Source organism: Temnothorax americanus, unplaced genomic scaffold (assembly GCF_048541705.1).
Source record: "Temnothorax americanus isolate GAGA-0224 unplaced genomic scaffold, ASM4854170v1 Scaffold14, whole genome shotgun sequence".
Lineage (NCBI taxonomy): Eukaryota > Metazoa > Arthropoda > Insecta > Hymenoptera > Formicidae > Temnothorax > Temnothorax americanus.
In genome coordinates, this window is record NW_027509275.1 from 4194129 (window position 1) to 4206544 (window position 12416).

The 12416-nt window shown below is 48.9% G+C and overlaps 2 protein-coding genes across 5 annotated transcripts; both read left to right on the plus strand.

Moving 5' to 3' along the window:
- Positions 1-2381: 2381 nt before the first annotated feature.
- On the plus strand, positions 2382-3702 carry LOC143894571 (uncharacterized). The gene is made up of 3 exons (XM_077400951.1): positions 2382-2539; positions 2677-2841; positions 3030-3702. Exons 2-3 carry the CDS (start codon positions 2825-2827, stop codon positions 3367-3369), a joined length of 357 nt encoding a protein of 118 aa, XP_077257077.1. The 5' UTR covers positions 2382-2539; positions 2677-2824; the 3' UTR covers positions 3370-3702.
- A 500-nt stretch (positions 3703-4202) lies between these two features.
- LOC143894563 (uncharacterized) lies at positions 4203-11322 on the plus strand. Of its 4 annotated transcripts, none has more exons than XM_077400937.1 (4): positions 4203-5446; positions 8403-8657; positions 9278-9762; positions 9886-11322. In XM_077400937.1, the coding sequence occupies exons 3-4, from the start codon at positions 9296-9298 to the stop codon at positions 11213-11215; spliced, it is 1797 nt and encodes a 598-aa protein (XP_077257063.1). In that variant the 5' UTR covers positions 4203-5446; positions 8403-8657; positions 9278-9295; the 3' UTR covers positions 11216-11322. The 4 variants fall into 4 exon arrangements, with proteins under 4 accessions (XP_077257063.1, XP_077257060.1, XP_077257061.1 ...); XM_077400935.1 differs by lacking the exon at positions 4203-5446 and adding an exon at positions 7142-8233; XM_077400936.1 differs by lacking the exon at positions 4203-5446 and adding an exon at positions 7142-7960.
- The last annotated feature ends 1094 nt before the right edge of the window (positions 11323-12416 follow it).

Below are 12416 nucleotides of genomic sequence, written 5' to 3' on the forward strand. Positions count from 1 at the left end.
ACGGTCACATTTATTTGATAAAGTTGAAAAGTGCGTTTCATATACTCGACGTTATATTGATCATGGATTTGGTTGTCAATTGTTTATTATTAGATGTTAAAAGAATTATAGAGAGAATTTCAAATAAAACATATTAAGCATCAATTTTAAATAACGGAGATTCTTGAAGAATGCAACGTCCCCGTTGGTTTCAAATCCGAGATAAAACATATAAAGCATATATATAGTTTTTCCTTCCTGTGGCGGGATGTTACGCCAGGGCGATATCCTCCGGATGTCGGTATCCTTCGCGATAAAGCCTAAATAGGATTTTTATGCGATTCTTTTATTCGCGCTACCGCGGTATCTTTACTTGCTACTTTGCCAAGCAATAATTAGGCTCGCGTCAATTAAGAGGCTTGCGCGCAACGCGCGCAATGCAATTGGAGCGATTCGTTTAGTTTAATGACTAACGGAAGATCCATTCGCATCCATGTACGAACGTATCGAGTGCGATAGGTATATATATATATAAAATGCTGTCAAATACCCGGCCTATCAGAGGCTTTGCGATTTACGTTAAAAAAGCGCAACGTCTCATCGCATACGTATATTATATAATACTCTGTATAACTGATAAGTATCATTTCGTATGAACCGTTTGATTCATACGACAGAGGCACACAGGCAAAAATCAGTTTATCCGTTTATTCATGACATCGTTTTACGATCTGATCATTTCGTTCCACTAAGAAGCAACGCACGCTTTATCCCGCTTATTGACACTTGGTCGATGCGATTGAGCTATGAACTTTTGCTATAGTTATAAAAGAGATGTATACACATAATTTCTGTGCGCGCGCACGTTTAGATGTCATTGTCAGCTACGATTATTACAACTTACAACTCGACCATTCGTAAAGTGAAATGCAAATATATCTCGAACGATAAAATACATATTTTTCCAAAAAATAATACACAATTAAAGTCTATCGATGAGGATTTCGCGGTTTGACCCGTGTTTATATATATTTATTAAACAGTAAACGCGCATCCTCTCTCTTTATACATCGATTTGTACACGACTATATAATAGCGTGCGTCCAACCGAATTTGCTATTAGATTTCCTTCGTCGTACGTGTAACTACTCTCGGTACCGTCCAACCAACACAGAAGCTATCCAACTAAATACAGAACATGCTCCAATATCTCTCCATATACGAATATGTGTCAGGGTTTCCGTGTGAATTCCTTTTTTCGACCAACTTGCATTATATCCTACGCGCAAATATTATACGACGGAATCAACGAACGCGCGCGCGGCGCGGCGCGCGTAAACTAGCAATTATAAATATGTATAACTGTGAATAACCAGAGATACTATCTGAATACATTTGCGAATCTTTGAATTCTGGTCATTTCGTAATTTTAACACTTATCCATCCCTCGTTAAAAAAGTAGAGCATATTATGTACCGCATTTCATTTCACGGACGTGCACGTCACTCGTAATCGCTCACAGTGGTCGCGTTCAGCAGACCAAGCTGCTCAGTAGCGGTCGAACGTGCGCGTGGTTCTTACTTTTAGAACCAACTGGAACCAACCACGCAACGCAGAGTGTTGCGAAGACGAACTCAACAGTTGTGCAACAGTTGTGTCTGCCGAACGCGCCCATTTACTAGACCCCGATGGATGTAACGAGACTAAAAACCCTTGCGTAAGGCCGGGCAACGGGCAATAGGAACAGGGGATCATCAGGGAATCGGATTAAAAACAGGGGGCCTATTACGCGTGTGTATCTTGAAACGAGATAAAAATGCGAAAAGTGAACAGATTTACTAGATCTCGACCAATGAAACCGTAGATACTCTGGTGAATCCTCTCACTTTTGTAATTTTTACCTCGTTTCAAGAACCGTAAAAGCCATTGCACGTAACATAAAGTTTTGGAGCCGATATCACAGTCTCAAATTAAACTCACTCTGCATCTCTTTCTAACTGTCCCCCTAGAAAGAGACGAAGAGTGAGTTTAATCGGAGACTGTGATATTGGCCTTTAGTCGTAATCGTAAAGTCTTATGGAGGATTCACACCGCGTCCGATGTTCGACGTACGACGATCCGACATCCAATAGGAAATTTTTGTCTCTAATGCCCGGTGTCCACGATGCAAGAACTTGGTCCAAGTTTTGGTTTAAGCCAATCAACTTGCAGCTCTTACGAAAAAGCAGCAGTTTCATTGGCTTAAATTAAAACTTGGACATAGTTCTTGCATCGTGGACACCGGGCATAATGGAGGATTCACGTTGCGTCCGATCACGTCCGGTCCGATGTTCGACGTACGACGATCCGACATCCAATAACAGAATTTCTTATTAGAGACCAAAATTTCCTATTGGATGTCGGATCGTCGTACGTCGAACTTCGGACGCGGTGTGAATTCTCCATTAAACCTACCTACCGCCCTCGGCGCCCTCTATCCGTTGTGTACAGTGTACAGTCAATTGTTTCCACAATGTTGACACGTTGCGACGGCGTTGACGACTGGCGTTTCGAAAAGGAGGTTAGTTTTCCGATTTATCTCTGATCTTTGATTTCGGATCTTTGTCATTCGCTACATCTGGATCTAAGGATCGACCAAAAGTCATTTTGTTTGCCGAAGCGTCTGTGTAGTTTATAGTTTTATTATACATTTTGTAGCGGAAACTTTGAAATACAATTGAACGCGGAACAAGTATCGCGAGCAACGTCGACCAGGATCGCAACATGTATCGGTTGAGAAAATATATTTGTTGAAGTTGTCAAGTCCCCGTGGAGATCGAACTAACGCGACAACGCCGACGACACCATGACACGGACGAACAGGTTGGTCCGTCGTTGAAACGTTTACGAGGTGACGTAACGCTTTTATTACAATTCGATACGACGCGTACACAGGCGCGTGCGCACAAAAGTATAAAAGTACGACAAAGCTATAAAACGTAGGTTTAATAACGGTGTCTGTAACAGCGTCGCGCGTTATTTTATCATCATTTTTCATTTGGATCGTTTAGGAAGAGACGTCGCAACGTAGAAGAAGAATCTAGCGAATTTATGCCATTGAGCAAACGGATCAACAATCTCCATATCAATGGTTTGAATACAGCGGCGGGGAATACGGTGGAGAGCATGGAGACCGATTGGGAAAGCGGCACGTTCGCGTCGTCTCCAAGCTGCTCGGAGGTGTCTCAAAATTCATCGCCCAGAGGCAGCTGTGGTTCCAGCCAAAGCAACTTTACCAGTGATTATAGACCAGATTTAGGTGCGACGGAGAATCCTTTTTATTACGAGAGCAATAAATTGCTCTTTTCCTTGTACGTGGAACGCGTGCAGAGGAGACCGGATTTGTATTGATCGAGACGCGCACGTTCCATTTGGCTCGCGAAACGGACTCGTCCTCCCGAGATTCAGCCAGCTCGTCTCGCTGTTTCTTTCGTCGTTCTCCTGTGCGATATACTTGACAATTTTCAATTTCCTCTTCTCGTTTCATTATCCTTTCCCGGTCAATCGCTCGGACAATGGTAAAGTGTCCCACGTCGCGGCAATAAAATCGATATGTAAAACTTTTCTAAGAGACAGCGATAAATGTAAGATTCAAGATTCAATGTACAATCGTTAGAATCGTAAGCATCTTCCAATAGTGAATAAAATTCTATGTAAATGAGAGTACACGAATCATTAACGCGACATCGTAAAAGTTGTAGCATTCCTTTATTTGTACCCGTTGCTTCTCTCGTTCGTCACGCATACACGCGTCCCATTGGTCGTTACAATTATTTTCTTCGCTTTCTTGTCGGAAAGCGCAACGAAACGCGTAGAGTGGAGTTTACCGCGCGGCATCTTTGCAGTCTTTACACGCGTTACGAGAGATGGGAGTACGGAGACTCGACCAAAGATGCCTTTGCGTGGACGTTGGTGGAAGGAAGGATCGCGCGCGCGCGCGAGGATCGTCAGACCCGCGGTTGAATCGTGGTTTCGTAAACATTTCGTAAAAGTGCGCGCGTTCGAGAAAAAAGGAGGAAAGATGGCTGTACAGTGTAGTCGGGTCTCCAATTCTCCGCTCAACGACTTAACCTCCAGTGTCCGCGGTAGGCGGTAGGTCCGTAGGCCGCTAGGTGCGCGTAGGTCGAGCCGCTTCGCTCCGCTCGGCGCTCCGTTTCCGTTCGGCGTTCCCGTATTCCCGTAAGCAGTCGCGTGTCGCGTAAGCAATATTGAGCAATGTACGCGTGACGGAGCGTCGAAAAGGATTTAACGGCTTAACGGAGTGACGGACGGACGGACGCGTTTAGATAGACGCGTGAGATAATCCGGCGCGAAAATCTGCAGCAGTTTCAGCTTTCGGCCGATGGTTTCTTACGCCGCGGGAGCACTAAGCACTAGCGCTCGATCGGCAAGTGTGTACGCGCAAGCGCTACGTTCTAATCTTCTCACCCTACACCCTACCGTTGCACTCGCAACGTACATACTACTCTGCGCGTAAACCGCCGCCATAGTTAATATTTTAACCGCTGAAATGTTAACAGCGGTTATATAGGGAGCGCGTTCCCGCGTGTCTTCGTGTCTCGTCGATCGCGAGACAAGGATCCGTGGATCTGGTCCAGGCGCTCGGCGCTAAGCGTCGCGCGTGCAGACGTGCGGACTGTGCAAAGTGCGGTACGTTGCGCGCCAGCGCGATATTATTCGGAATTTCCGGACGAGTGCGGACGAGTGGCGCTTGACGGGTTGACGCTCGGACTCGCTCGCGACTCGCGGAGTTTACGCGTGGCCACCTCAGCGTCCACGGTCGTGGTCGGTCGTAGTGGCGTCGGGCAGCTATGTACCGTTAGTTCGCGAATTTGTTCCCGTTGGCCGGCTCGAACGAGGTCCACGCTCGTCTACCTACCTACCGACCGAGGAGGGCCGAGCGGCCGAGCCATATTCGATCGCGGTTGGTTGTCGTAAACCCGGAAACGAAGCGTGTGCGCGTCTCCGTTCAGCGAGAGCCGTCGCTCGTCGCGCGCTATAGAAAGAAAGAGAGAGAGAGAGAGAGAGAGGGAGTGAGAAAGAGTGCGCGAGTGAACGAGCGAGCGAGCGCGAATTTATCGCGGAGTCACTCGAGCTCTCCTCGAGCTTCCGTTAGAGAGACGCGCGCGCGTCCGTCCCGACGTCTCTACGCATATGTATGACGTGTGCGTCGCAGCGACAGCCGCGGCGATACGTCGGTCGGCGCGTTCACGTTGAAATGAGAAAGTCGTTGCCGCTGCGCTGAGGATTGGGAACGACGACGCACGCGAGGCGCGAGGCGCGAGGCAGCCAGACGGACGATTCCCGTACTAGGTGGAGGTACGGAGAACGAAGGCAGCGACAGTAACAGCGGTACGTTGAGCCGAGCGTGCACGGAGAGTCGCGGCTGTGCTCGTCCGCCCGCTCATCTACCTGCCTGTACTTACGAGTAAGTAGAACAAAGCCGACTAGCACAGACGATTATAGTTTTCGCACCTTGAACAATCCCGCTCGCAATCTTTCTTCTACTTTAGACGCCGTACGCGGTACATTTATTACGCGTATACATTTTTGCCGATACAATGACCATATGCGTGTCCTCTCTCTCTCTCCCCTCCTCCCCCTATACATATACATATACATATATATATATATATATTATATATAAATATACACATGTATATGTACATATATTATATATATATATATATACACACACACACACACACACACACACATCTATCTTTATATCTCTGGCTCGATCGTCCTCCCGATGCGACGGACGCATCCCGTTCCGGGCGACGGTACCGCCCCGCGGGTGCCATGTCGCACTCGACTCCCGACAACGTCAACGACGAACGACGGACGGACGCGGGACGACGACGACGAGACCCATGCGCGAGAGAAACCGCGAAACGGTGGCCACAGAGAGCACCCACCCCAAGACACTAAAATCGTCGCGGGGCCCTCGTCGTGGCTCACGGCTTGGCTCGAGCTGGCTTTGGTGGGGTGGTTGGAGGTGCGGACAGTGGTTGAGAGGCTGGTGGGGTTGGAAATTGCGTGGTGGTGGGTGTTCGTCGAGGTCTCGGAGGCCCCTCCGTGGCATCTCGCTGCCTCTGACCCATCGAAGTGGGGGTGTAAACAACAGCCCTGCCCGTGTACCTCGGTCGTTTCGCCTCTGCCCTGCTCTCCGTCAGCTGACGCGTCTCGTCGTCGATCTCTTTCCTATTTCCGTCCTTGGCCCCGGGTACGGCGCGAAGGCAAACGACGCGGACGCGCTCAGGGGAACGAGGAAGGGAGGGAGAGGCACCCAGGCACGAGAGAAGAGTACTCTACTCTACTCTACTCTCCGCGCGCGCGACGCGCGTTGGAAGAAGGGATTTCGCGATGTGCGTAGAGCGGGAGAGAAGCAGAGAGGGAAATGTATAAAAAAGTAAAAATAGGTAGCGCGTCGCGCAATTCTCATTCTCACGCGCTCCTATACGTGAATCGTGAATCATTTTTTCTTCCAACATGGCGGGCGTATAGGCCAGCCGCCAGCCGCCAGCCACGCTCACGCTTTGCGCCATTCGCCGTCGCGCGTCGGCCGGGCCGGAGAGGCGAACGCGTCCAAGTTTTTGTTCCCCGTTCTCGACTCTCAGCGCGCCTCGCGATAGTCGCGGTCGCGATTCTTAATGTCGCAGCTCGGAGCTCGGAGCTCGCCAGCCATGCCAGCTTGGAGTTGGGAGCGAGGCGGAAAGGAAACGATGCGGGACGGGACGTCGTCGTTGCGCAACAGTCGCTGATCCGTTTGGCGTGCAGCGCCCCACGCGCAGCAGTAATATCGAGAGACAGGCCTAAACGCCCTAAACTCGTCGAGGCGAATCTCGCGAAAAAAAAAACGTCCACGTACTTATGTACCGCCGCATACGTGCGATACGTGGTACGCGTCTTTTGCGGAGCACTCGAGAGATAAAAGACGGAGAGACTAGCGGACGCGTTCGAGCGTGAGAGGGAAGGAGAGAGAGCGCGAGCGCTCTCGAGCGGTCGTCGCGGTCGGGTCGCGAGAGACGAGGATAAGGATAAACTTAGCCTCGGCTAACCTTAGGAGAATCGGTGCGCCATTGCGACATGCGCGTCTTGCGAGAGCGTCTAGAGTCAGCACGAGCGACGACGGAGCCGTCCGATCAGTCGCGTACGCCATTCCGCGTACAACGAAAAACACGTCGCGTCACGCGTGGTGTCGACGGCGAGTGAAGCGTAGCGCCTCCCTTCCTTCGTCGCCGCCCCGTTCGAGAGCTCGAGATTCGTAATTCACCCGAGGATTATTTCTCTCTAATTATCTATCCCCTTCGGAGCAACACTCTTGACTCTTGGCCCTCGAAAGAGGTGTACGCGCACGTACGCGGACGGACGGACGGTCGGACGGTGGATCCCCCCGGGCTCGCGGATATCTTGTAACCTCTCTCTCCCTCTCTCTCCTCCCTTCCGTCGTCGGCTTCGGATCCTATGAACGTTCCTTGCACCTGGGGGTAGGGATTCCCGTTGCCTCGAGTATCGTTATCGTTGTCGTCGTTGCCCCAATTCGTCTGGCGCGCGCTGCATCTGGCCACCCGCTACGGGTACCTTCGCCCCCTGACATTTTCGCGTTCCCCTTCCCCGGGGAATGTCGGCGTGCCGAGGTTCGACTCCCTTCTTTCTTGACGTTCCCCTACCCCTGTTAGCTCGCCTTCTTTCTCGTCCCATTCTCGCGATACGCGCTACGTCGGTCGAGTCGTGGTAACGCGCGCGCGGGAGGAAGAGAAACCGAGTCTCGAGCTCTATTTCGCGGCAGGTTCCCACCTATGGTACCTCCCCCTCCTCTACCCTCGTCGCGTTCCTACCCCTTACGGCACCCGTAGGGGCACCGTCGCCGCGCTGTGGAGTGGGGTGGGATCCTGGGCCACTTTGACGACTATCCTCCCTGCTCCCGGATCCCTTTTAGGTAGGAGGAGGGGGTGAAGTGGGGGAGCCCTCACCCCACCCTCGTGCACGCGGAACGCGATCGCCAAGGCTCCGGCTCCGGCTCCGGCTCCGGCTCCGGTCCGGTCCGGAGTCGGAAACGCCGCGCCGCGGCGCCGCTATTCGTCTTGCCGCCACTCGCTCGAATGTCGAGTTTTGATTTTGTCGCAAAAGCGACGAGTACACGGGGCGAGAATGGGAAAGTTAATTTCAGCTGGGTTAGCTCGCAAGTCCCGGTTACAGTCGCGGGAATAAGGTGCCAACTTCTTCGCGCATGGAGACGCACGTGCGTGGAGGCGCGGCGCGCGAGACCGAGACAGAAACGAGAAAAATCTCGCTCTCGTTGCGCGCGCGCGCGCGCGCGACACCTTGCTGTCTGTCTTATTTTATTATTATATATTTTATTATTATATTGTTAATTGAAGCGGACGAGGGAGATGGTGACTCGACTATTACACTCTTGTTCGCGCCATACGCGAAAGGGTCTTGAAAGGATGAACGTCTCTATCTATATAGATCGAGTTTCGATACCTTCCACGTTGTGAGATTCCTCCGATAATTACATTCGCGTGGGACTCGAGTGGAACGTGTCTTTTCGATAATCTCTTGCACCAGAAACGCGACGGGGATACCACAGAGACCTGTTTCGTTGGTAGATAAACGCGCACCGATCTTAGCACGTATGTGATATACATATAATATAGATATTTCTCTGTTACAAACGCACATCTCGCGTCTCGCTTAAAAACTGACGCTCTTAATTATTCGTAATTACTTACAGGAAACGATCTTACAATCTGTAATTAAACGCACAGTAGGCCTGTTCGTTTTTGCTGCACTTCTGAACTAGTGCGATAAGTTAGAATAAAAGAAAATATATTTGTTTCATTCTAACTTGTTGCACTAAATTGAAGATTGCAGCGGAAACGAACAGGCGTAATCTTCCTCGTACACCTTGCACAATATTTTACATACACGCGCGTGTGTCCATCGAACGTGTATTGTAACGTAAATGTACGCGCTAATGGTTTTACAAAAATTCGTTAATTTTGGAGCTGTCCGTATTTCTAGTGAGAGAGAGAGAGGCTAGCGTCTTTTTAACCTCCAAACTAACTCGATTCTCTCGTAATCTCTCGCGTTTGCATCATCTTAAGAGTAACATCGTAATAGTGATTGTTGGAGACTTTTCTTAGAAATAGATCAATGTCGCGTCGAAGAGTTTTTAGAGATAAATAAACTTTGTAACCACACACACGCACAACCTGCTAAATAACAAGAATGAATCTCTCCCCTGTTACAGGCGTAATCGTTTCGAAAAATGAATTTTACACCTTTCCCTGGATTCACCGGCTCGTTGCCGACCGGCACCGTTCATCAATTCGCCACAGCGAAATTCGCGCAGAACCTTACCACTGGAGGACAGGTGGTCGGAGTATTGTCTGGCGGTGAAGGTGGTGTTCATTATTTGAGGCCGGTCGATCCGAATGGTTTCGCCGTGGCCCAAAGCGGTAATAATCAACAACAGCAGATTATTACCTTGCCCATCACCGTCCCGGGGAAAGATGGCACGCAGCAACAGCAAACTGTCCAGATACAAGTGGTCAATCCTAGCGTGTCTCAAAGCGGAAATAGCGGCGATCAGCCAAAGTATCATTTGGCACCGATATCCTTGAGTCAGTTCCCGCAGGGAGCAGCCACCGTTCTCACTGTTGCCTACAGTCAGCAAGGCGCGGATGGTGTCCAAATTCAAGTGCAACCGCAAAACACCGTAGCGACTACGCAAACGTAAGTACATTGAATCACACCGAACATTCTCTACGCGTGTCGCGTATTGCGTCTACGTGTACGTCTTGCGTATCTTGCGCAAAGCGATCGCTTAATCCGATTGTCCGCGACGCTTGATTGCAGATCCGATCAAACGACGCAAAGCACGTCCACCGCTGTGACCACTACGTCTCAACAGACGATTCAGCAGACGGTGCAACTTCCGGGAGCGCCCGAAGGTTTGACCGTGGTCGCCCAGATTCCTCAGGACTTGATTCTGCGGGAAAGCATAGAGGAGTCCAAGGAGGACGTGAAGGAGGGTACGACTCCCGTGGCCCTTATCAAACGAGGCAGCGTCAAGAGTCAAGGTAATCAGAGCGGGGAAGAGTTCGTTACTTCTATGCCTGCCAGCTGGCAGAGCCTCGCTGCTCCGGGATCCACGGTCGCGGATTATCTCTCTAGACTGCCTACGAGTACTTTACCTCTTAGTCTGCAACACTTTCTCAAGTTTTCGGCGGAAACTATTAAAAGGGAAGCTACCATTGAATCGAGTCCCCTTGGCGCGGATGGTCTCGACGCTTCCGGAAGCACAGCTTCGGGAGAGCAAGCTGTGCAGATTACAGTCGCCGGAGGAGAAACGGCCATCATTCCCGACGTTGTCGAGGAACAGGAGGCAGGAGCGAAACCGAAGCGAAAAAAGAAATACAAAAAGAAACCACCAAAACCGAAGAAACCAAAACCAGGACAAGTAAGCATAGTTACCGCTCTCGATGGCACGACCCTATTTTGCTGTCCTCAATGTAATATGGCGTACCCTGAGAAGGAAAGTTTGGAACAGCATCTGATCGGGCACAAAATAGAGAGGAGATTTATATGCGACATTTGCGGCGCTGGTCTTAAACGGAAGGAACATTTGGAGCGGCACAAATTAGGTCATAATCCTGACAGGCCTTTTATTTGTTCCGTTTGCATGAAGGGCTTTAAACGAAAAGAACACTTGAATCTTCATTTTGTTATACATTCTGGACAAAAGACCGAAGTTTGCACCGAATGCGGCAAAGCGTTCTATCGGAAAGATCATCTTAGAAAGCACGCGAGATCTCACCTTACTAAGCGTGCTAAGGAGGATCCATTGAATACGAGCGATACGACGCAGAATCAACAACAGGCGGACCAACAGCAACAAGTGGAACAAATGCAACAACAGTCCTCGGTGCCCGAGTTGCAGCAAATTCAAATACAAGTGGGACAAGGTTCTCAGGCGCAGATTCATCAGATATCCGTTAGTGAGCAGTCTACCGTAGTTTTGCCTACGGCGGCTGAAACTGGAGCTATGACTATGCTTCATCATCAACAGCAACAGCAGCAACAACAACAGCAGCAGTCGCAGCAGCAGCAATCGCAGCAGCAGCAGCAGCAGCCACAGCAACAGCCGCAACAGCAGCAGCAGCCGCAACAGCAGCAGCAGCATTAGCAACAGCATACCGCCCCGAATCAACTTGGGCGGTACTTTCGTTTCAATCATCAGCACGCTAGAGGTCGTACGCGACACAGCGTGCTCGCTGATTGAATTTTGCAAATTCGATAGGCAAATTCATGGTTATCGGACGAAAGTTTCGTTGGCTAGTTGATTACTTCGCAGCCTCTTTCAAAGGCATTTAAAACGCCGCCTCCATTTCTTTAAGATGTACGTCCCTGTCCATCGACACAAAACCGATTTGTTGGGATTATGAAATCCTCGCGCCATCGGCTTAATCCACCTTTAACCCTCAGTTACCTCACCTGGGTCTGAGAGACCCTGCACATTGTTAAAACGTTCGTAAAACCCTTGTATTTTTTTTTAGTCAGTACTATGTCAACTTGAAAAAAAAAGCAATCTTTTTCGTTTTTTCAGAAAAACCACTTTTTTTATAACATTGCATTTTTTAACTTGGAATAATCTAACTTGCACAGTTTTGTAGATCTTTAAAAGACGCATCGATTAAAAAAAAAGACTTCAAATTGATGCATTTGTCTTAAAGATACAAGCTAGAAAACGGCAGGGGTCTCTCAGACCCTGGTGAGGTAATATCGGGATGTAAAAACGTAAGGTAACTGAGGGTTATAATCACGGCACAATAAGCTCGCGTACGTGTTTATAACAATTATCCTGTAAAGCGCGCCGAGCTAAAGTGACAACAAAGTTCGTGTACACGAGTTTCTCTTTTACGTACACGTTGTAGCGTACGTAAAAGAGAAAGAAGCGATAGTCGCCGCTCGTCTTGAACAAGATGTTTTTGTCGCTGATTCAGTTCCATGACGCAAGTTAGAGATAAATATGAAGTTTATATAAATATATAAATAGATATATATATATATATAAATATATAAATAAATATACACACACAAAAGCAAAAATATATATTTTTGAAAGCGCGAATTGGATTCGCCCGAGATAACAAGGCGATCGAGTTCTGGGCTAATAATAATAATAATAAAAAAATAATAATAATTTGCTTTTACGACGACGATGATAAAATACGTAATGAAAGAATTGAGGCGTAAACAGATACGGCATGGAACAGAGTTTGTAAATACACGCGCGACTTTTCATCCCTGAGGAAGGAGACGTCGTATTGGTACGTGTCGTATGCGCGAGGTGAATCTTATTATTTATTTTCTCTCATACAATACAA

Coding starts and splice junctions, on each gene's coding strand:
- LOC143894563 (XM_077400937.1), top strand. CDS start 9,296: ATGAATTTTACACCTTTCCCTGGATTCACCGGCTCGTTGCCGACCGGC. Junction 9,763..9,885: donor ACCGTAGCGACTACGCAAAC/GTAAGTACATTG, acceptor GCTTGATTGCAG/ATCCGATCAAACGACGCAAA.